At 49.8% G+C, this 8,213-nt stretch overlaps 1 protein-coding gene across 1 annotated transcript; it reads right to left on the reverse strand.

Moving 5' to 3' along the window:
• Nucleotides 1–2,724: 2,724 nt before the first annotated feature.
• On the reverse strand, nt 2,725–8,211 carry RAB33A (RAB33A, member RAS oncogene family; the record flags this gene model as incomplete). Its single annotated transcript, XM_006027546.1, has 2 exons — nt 2,725–3,293; nt 8,023–8,211. Coding segments are annotated over 2 exons (645 nt in total), but the record flags the coding sequence as incomplete, so codon positions are not given.
• Nucleotides 8,212–8,213: the final 2 nt, after the last annotated feature.

Here is an 8,213-nt window from a genome sequence, read left to right on the forward strand (position 1 = left end):
CTGAGGAGCTGCCAGTCGTAACAGAGCCCCTGGAAGTGGCAGAGAAAAGCACGCCCCAGGTGGCCCCATGCCACGTGACTACCGACACTGTACAGCAATCACTGCCAGGCCTGAAGATGGAACTCCAGGCCCTGGCCAGGACCTCTGCAGTGACCCAGTTCCGTCCCGGCCAGAAGAACTCAAGCACCCATCTCTGGAGTCCCACCAGGACCTCAGCAGGCACAGGCAGGGTGTGTAAGCAGTGCCAGAGCGTTGACAGGACCAGCTGGTTCAGCACCAGCACTCTCCCACACAAGGAGAGACATCTCAGGTGCCCTGCCCATTCCCAGAGCTGCTCCACCACCCTTGCCTCCAGCTGGTGCCAGTTCTCCGGCAGGGAGGGGTCTGTGGGGGACAGGTAGACCCTCAAATAGAGTAGCAAGCCTGTGCTCCAGCCAATCCTGCAAAGCTCAGGTGGGAGTGAGCCCACCTGCCACCCATCACCCACCATCAGGCCAAAGCTCTTGACCCAGTTGACCTGGGCAGTGGAGGCTGTTGAGTACAATACCTAGCAGGCCTCCACCTGTGCCAGGTCACTTGAGTCCTGGACCACGAGGAGTACATCACCAGCATGCGCTGACAGGACCAGCCACACTGCTGGTTCCCAAAGCATCAACCCCACCACCTGCTTCCGCAGGAGAAAGAGCTCCAGGGCTAAGGTATACAGCTAGCCTGACAGGGGACAGCCTTGACGCACCCCTCTCCTGAATGGGATGGGCTCCTTCAGGGTCTAGTTGAGCTTGACCAGACACTCTCCAGAGGTGTACAGCACCTGGAGAGCCTGCACAAAGCGGGGCCTGAAGCCCAAGGCCTGCAGCGTGCCTGTGAGGTACCTGTGATCCACTCTGTCAAATGCTTTCTCCTGGTCCAGGGATAGGAGAGCAAAGGACAGGCCCTCCAGGCACGCTAGCTCCAGGAGATCCCAAACCAGGTACAGGTTGTCGAAGATGGAACGTCCGGGTACCATGTATATCTGGTCGGGATGGATCATGTCTGTCAGCACGGACCACAGGCGCAGCGAGATGGTCTTTGCTGCCACCTTGTAGTCCATGCAGAAGAGGGACACAGGACACCAGTTCCTCAGAGAAGGGGGATCCCCCTTCTTTGACAGAAGGATCAGCACAGGCCTCCAGCATGGCAGGAGGAGCTTGCCACTTCCCTCTGATTCAGCCCAGACTGTGGCAAGGATGTCCTAGAAAGCCCAGTAGAACTCAGCAGTCAGCCCATCAGCAACAGCATCTCAGCCCCTAATTCCCAGCTAGGTTTCACTAGCAGCTCCTCTGCTAGGAGTTTCCCCTGATGGGTTAATCAGACAGATGCTCCCCTCTTTTACTTCTTTTCCTCCCCCTTCTCTCCCCTGCCTTCTGAATCCTGCTGAGAAATGATGATCAGAGCAGCCTGCACACAGCTGCCCCAGTTCTGACTATAACCCTCTTTAGGGCAAGGAATCAATTCATAGCAAGATATGATCATGTTGTGCAGCCAGGTAATGCCCACCATAGTGCTGTTCTGTAGAAAAGCAGCTGCATAAGCACATAATGGGCTGCTTTGAGACGTTATCTCCCAAGGTTCTGTAGCGCATTAGGACTGGGATACCTACTTCCCCCATCATTCTAAAAGGATTTGGGTTGCTTTAAAAAAAAATAAAAAATAAAAAATCTCCACACTAGTTGTGAACTTCACATATACGCTGAGCAGGACTGTAGGAGAGGATGATGGTGACACATAGGCTGATGTGCTTAGATAACAAATATAACTGACATCAGCAGCAGTGATGTCAGACTCACAAAACAGCCAGATTTTAAGGCCAGCATTTTATTCCTCAGCTACCTTGCTAAAAATAATGAATGATCTAACCTTGCTGGATGAGCTGCATTTCAGTATTATGAACCATACCAGCTGAGGACACATAGAAGAGGCGGCATAAACCTAGTTCATGTCTCATACTGGCAGCCTTAGATTGAGATTACGCAGATTGCTTGGTGTGCTTGTTGCTTGAATTCCCCCAAGTACTCTTCGAAAGATTTGTTTATTCTTTTCAGACTGATCCTAAAGTTGGCTGGGCAAAACAGGACTTGGGGACTTAGGCTTCTGTTAGTCCAAAACAATTGTCCTTTTGTAGGAAAGTAGAGGAGGAAGTTTTTAGTTAACTGCTATCTTAAACTTTATAAAAATGTAACTTTTCAGGTCTCACAAGTTCCCCACTATCTTTAGAGACAAAAATATCTCACTCTACCATTGCAGGGTAACCACCTCTAGCTTGGAATGTGGCAGCTGTTTATCAGCAATGGTACAGAACAATGTAGGACAGGAAGTGAAGAGGAATCCTACAGTTTCAAAATACAGAGGGAATGTTGATTAGAAAGAACTACAGCAGATGTCTCCTCTCTGGGCACTGAACACAAAATTAACTCATCCAGGAGAAAAGGGAGCCCTCAGCTGAGGCAGAAGGGCCCATTTTAGGATAGCAGGGTGGCTGCCTCTACTACAGCTCTCAGAGACTGAATCCCATGACATGACAGGAATGCACCCTTTGAACTATGTAAAATTAATGTCTTACATGGTCAGAGGAGCCGCTGGCTGACACTATACTGATAGTCCTAATCCCAGGCCAGAACCCACTTCTACAAGCATGTAGTTTCTTTGAATTCCCAACTTATGGGCAAACAAGTCCCAAAACAGGAGTCATTGTTACAAATTTTATTGTTAATATTTATGTTGAAACAAGCAAATATTAGTTTTACACAGGCACAAAACCCTTCCTCCCATAATATCCATCTAGAATTTACGGCCTTTGTTCAGCAAGGACAAGAATTTTTGCTGTTATCATCTTGTCTGAGCTCCAGTTTCTGCACCCTTCCCTGTTGCCTCTCCATATCTCGATAAAGCAGGGACTTTTGAGCCTTCAATCGGCAAGCCAGGCACATGAAAATTGACTCCACATTTTGACTCTCTTTAGGGTCCTTGGCTGAGGTTTCAAACAAAAGCATGTTGTGGGCATCAGCAAATTTCAGGGCCACATTGGACGGCACCTGAATTTGTTCTCTTAAGTCACATTTGTTCCCAACAAGCACCTTGGGGACGAGAGGGGGCACAGCATGCCCATTGCACTCTTCAATCCATGTCTTGAGGTTGGTGAAGGAAGTCATTTTAGTCACATCATAGACAAAGACAACAGCATGCACATTGCGATAGTAGTGTTCAACCATGCTCTTCCGGAACCGCTCCTGACCAGCTGTGTCCCAGACCTGCACCTAGAACACAAAGTATGGTGTTCATGAAGTAGCAAAAATGGGAGGGGCAGGAGAATGGTTTGTTCCCACTCTTCTGTCTATATACACCCCCCGCCCTTAATTATGGCTTGGGACATTGGAGGGAATCAGTTCCTCAGAGAGAGAGAAGCTGGGGTCAGAAGCACCAGTGTTTATTTCTAGTTTGTCATTCTTAATAGATTAACCTTATTTCAACAACAGTGAAGTGTAACTACTCATGTGGAGCCTTGTTCATCTCAGCAGATCCAACTGCCTCTATCATCTATACATCTAAAATTATAAAAGCCTTTGTCTGTAACACTTTATTCGCACTCTGATTGGCTGTCTCAGCAGCCAATCAATCAGAATGCTCTACACAGACAGCAACAGACAGTGGAGTGCTGCTATGACAGCGGGGACTGAAGGGCCAAAGGGGTGGGGAGCTGGCCTCGCCACCCACTGCTGCTCTTTGGAGGCAGAGGGGGACAGCAGGGACCAAAGCACCACCATAATGGAGGGGACGGAGCAGGGAGGCAAGGCCAGTGGTGCTGACCTTGCCCCTCCAGGTCTGCTTATTGGAGCCAGGGCCCCCTCCCTCCACCCAACAACAGCCGACAGGGAGGGGAGCAGGAAGCGGATGGGGGGTTACCAGTGGCTATGCTGGCCCTGGCCCAAAGGGAGCAGGGGGGCCCCGCTTCCGTCCTTTGACAACCCTAGCTATCTGGCCACTGGTTCATGGTTTCTTTTCCTCCTCTCCCCCGCCTCGTTAATCAATTTGCTCTACATAAAGGATAATGCAGAAAATGCCAAGGCAAAGGACTTCAACTCCTAGTGACACTTCAGCTGCAAAAAGGACATGAAATATAAGACTGCAAGAAAGTTATGTATATCTTTCACATAACTGTAGAAGGAATGCTGCTTCAAGACCAGGCAAAAGTAAAGAAAGAGCAGACTGTCTTGCTGCTACTCATGCAAGAAATACTGTCTCAAGAACTGCAGAAACTAAGGAGGAAACAGTGCAGCATCTTGCTAGTAATTGCATAAGAACTACTGCCTCAAGAGCTAGAGAAACTAATGTTGAAAAAGTGGAACATCTCGCAGAAAATTGTCTAAGATGCATGCAGGTACAAGAGTGACAAAGTAATGAAAAAACAGTGAGAGGAAAAATAACCTGGGTGAAGAATGGGTACTTCCACTAGTATTTCAATAAAAGTCTTTCCCTGGGTGGCATTTGACTTAACCCAGTCCTCATGTGCTTGGCTGGAAACATCTCAGCCCCCAGCTTAATGACTTGGTCCAGGTAAAGTGCTTGTCTGGGATTCAAACGCCTCTGCTGTGAATCCTTCCTGCAGCTCATGGAAAATACTAAGCTAAAACGTCTCCTTTCCCCAATACCTTCTGCTACTATTTTTACCACAGCATTGATGGGCAGAGACCAGCTGGCACTTTGGATGCATTTCCACATCAGATCAGGCCACTGGGTCCATCTATTTCAGCATCCCATTTAATGAGAGGCAAAAAACAAAAAGCCCCTTATGGTGCAACTAGTTAGTTGTTCAATGGTGCATTAAGACCCCAGAAAGCAATATTAAAACTCCTTCCTGACCCCTGCAGATAATACCTCAGGGGCAGGCAAAATAAATATTAAATGACTAATTTTTTTTTTTTTTTTAGGTATTTGCTCCTGGCTGCCTGTCAAAGCTTAAGGACATAGGGTAGTAGGACCCAGGGGGAGCCCTCAGTAGGTCAGAGCAGTCCAGACCAGCCCCACCACACCCCCAGCCATTTCACACACTTCCTGCCCATGCCCTACTCATGCACCACGTGGCTTCCAGCTGCATCAGCAGACGGGGAGCATGGGGCCACGTTGGTGAGGGGGGGGGGGGGGGGGGGGAAGCAGGGAGGGAGACAGACACAGGGACTATATTTGTAGTCAAAACGAGAGAGAGAGGAACATGACCAAAGCCAAACCTAGCCTACAAGTTAGGACACTCACATGTTCAAGTCCCTCCTCAGAGTCAACAGAAGAGACCAGTCAACCAGAACCCAGGTTTCTCACATCCCAGGCAAGTGCCCCAACCATAGGGTTACTGGCTATTCTTCAGGGAGGAGGGGCATTAATTTGTTTCCCAGGATATGTCCAAAGGTCATTTTTGTTCTGCATGAGGATAAGAAGAGATTTTAAATAGCCTCAAAATTGGTCACAGGATGTTTTTGCCTGCCAGTTCTCTTTAAAACCTTTGTTTGATCAAGGCTCAACTTTGACTTTAGCCCAGTCTGGTACAGCAACGTGAAGCTTTGATGCTTCCCACACTGACAGGGCCACTGTGAATCACACAGCAAGGGTAATGCTACCCTGAAACTGCATTAAGTCTCACACACTGGCAAAGTTCAGAGCAAAAGAGCTGGTAGAAAGTCAGAGTGCAACAGCTCTGTAGATAGATTATACTGTTACTCCTACCTCATTGACCAGGATCTCCTAGAGCATCTACAGGCAACTTGCTGCAAAAGGACTAAGCCCAGCATCCAGCTTTTTAGCCATGGGCATAACCACAGGGTTGTGTGTTGAGAGCAGCATGATCCAGATGGCTTTGGGACCAGGCTGGAAGTACTGGGCTCTAGTCTCCTATCTATCCCATGCACCAACCAAGGCAAGGACCCAGCTTCAAGTGCGACAGTACCTAGCAATGGCATAGCTAGGGCAGGATGAATGGAGCAACTGCCCCAGGTGCCAACTTGGGGTGGGGGGTGCAAATGCAGTGGCCTACTGTCAAATCAATGCTAGTCTTTACAGTGAATACTAAAGAGAACAGGGGCAAGGGGAGTCCACTCCCAACTGCCACATCAGGTTCCCTCTACAGATTCAAGCAAGCATCCCTGCATCTATTGCACTCTGGTCACATTACAAAGATTCCTTGCAAACATGAGCAGAGAACTCTTGCTACTCCCCCTCCCCTGTTTTTCTAAACAAAAGACAAGTGAATCTGAGATCCTGCAAAATGCTAATGTGACTTGGGGCCACACATCCATACACTATGCTGGTTAATCTGGATGCCAGGCAAGGGGGCCCGACACCAACAATCCAATCCTGATGTTTGCACTGGCTAATCATTGACTTAGTGCCAAGGGAAGCAGGAAGACAGGAAAACCTTCAGTCATTTTGGTACAATCTGGCAGAAGACCCATGGAATTTGGGCAGAGCCTCAGGGTTTGCAATGTTGGCAACAAGGCTGCCATTTTAACACGAGTCTCACAATACATGCATGATAGTTTTCTTGAAGCCCCACTCTGACTCTCACAAGTTACAGGGAATCGCATTTTCTCATGGAAAAAAAAAAAAAAAAAAAAAAAGAATCTAGGCCTTCTGGGTGTGGAAAAGAACGTAAGATCATGCAAGTGGAACCTAAAGGCTCAAAAAACAGAAATTGGATCTTTTGCCTCTGGGCGTCTTCAGCTCTCCGATCTGGGAACATCTGCAGTTGCCATATTGTATGTCATCACCTCGTACCAAGAAGTTCTAGCGCCGACAGCAAAAGGAAACAACTGACCATACTGAAGTTTTCCACCACCTGGATTAAGAAAGTTTCTGTTGCAGATTTCTGAACAGCTGCAAAGAAGCAGCACAAGACCACAAGCTACACTGTCAAATTAATCTAGTCATTATAAACTGGCAAAAGCAGGAGCATTCCATGGGTTGCCAGTCACATGTACATATATTTGCAACCAACCCTGCACTGGATCACTTACCGCTGTTGACAGTCATAGCAAGAAGTCAAAAGTCACAAGCCACTGCTCTGCATCCATCTTACTGGGCTTAGGTTACAGCTGTGTAAAGCCTCAGCCCCACCACTTGCAAGGGCAGAGCAACAGGTGCCCTGGGTTCTGGACCTGAAGCAGATCTTCCCTTCCTCCAGGCAGCTGCCTGGCACTGATTGCTCAATCTGGGCACAGTTTATCTTTCAAGAACATTTTTGACAAATCAACCCCCTCCTCCACAAAGATCTTGAACCACCTCATACTCCCAGAGTCCCTGCTCATGGCAGTCACTCCCCACAATACCCTCATAAACCATGGCTCAATGCCCTCAGTGGCCTGCCATTCCCACAGTCCTTGTATCTACCCACCACTCCCACCCCCATTCCCACATAGCTTCCCATTGTACTATGCAAATGTCTGCATACCTGCTGTACCAGTCTTGCCCCCAAAACCTTGCACTCTTCCAAAAGCACAGTTGGCCTCTCTCACTCCCTTCTCCAACAGAGCCCTTGGACCACATCACCCTATCATTCTCTGGGGTCCCAAATCAATGCCTTCATCTCCATGATCCTTCCCATGCCCCCATACTTCCCTCCTTTCCCATCCCAACAGCCCTCACCCCTTCTGGTCCCCAATGCTGCTTCATCCAGACCCTCTCAAAGCCACAGTACTTTGCCCCTCCAAGCCTCAGTGCTTCACAGCACCCCATGCCTGTCCTGGTGCTGCTCCACTAGCCCACCACTGCCCCGTGCTGCTGTAGGGATGCCCTCGGCCCCCAGGGCCCAGGGGAAGAGACCCCGACTGCCCACAGAGCTCTCCATCCCCACCCTTCCAGCGCCTCTGCGGATCTGCCCCGCACCCGTGGGGATGCCCTGGGGCCGCCCCCAGCCTCCATCCTCGACGCCCTCGGCCGTGGCTGCCCCGCCCCCGGCTGCCCGCCGCGTCCTTCCCAGCCCGGCCGCCCCGCGCCGCTCACCTTGATCTTCTCGCCCTCGATCTCCACAGTCTTCTCGCGGAAGTCCACGCCGATGGTGGCTTCGGTCTTGTCGGGGAAGGTGCCGCCGCAGAAGCGGAAGGTCAGGCAAGTCTTGCCCACGTTGGAGTCGCCGATCACGATGATCTTGAAGATGCGGATCTGCACGTACTGGTCCAGGGAGGCGTCCAGGG

The sequence above is a fragment of the Alligator sinensis genome, unplaced genomic scaffold (genome assembly GCF_000455745.1).
Source record: "Alligator sinensis unplaced genomic scaffold, ASM45574v1 scaffold879_1, whole genome shotgun sequence".
In the NCBI taxonomy this organism is placed as follows: Eukaryota; Metazoa; Chordata; order Crocodylia; family Alligatoridae; genus Alligator; species Alligator sinensis.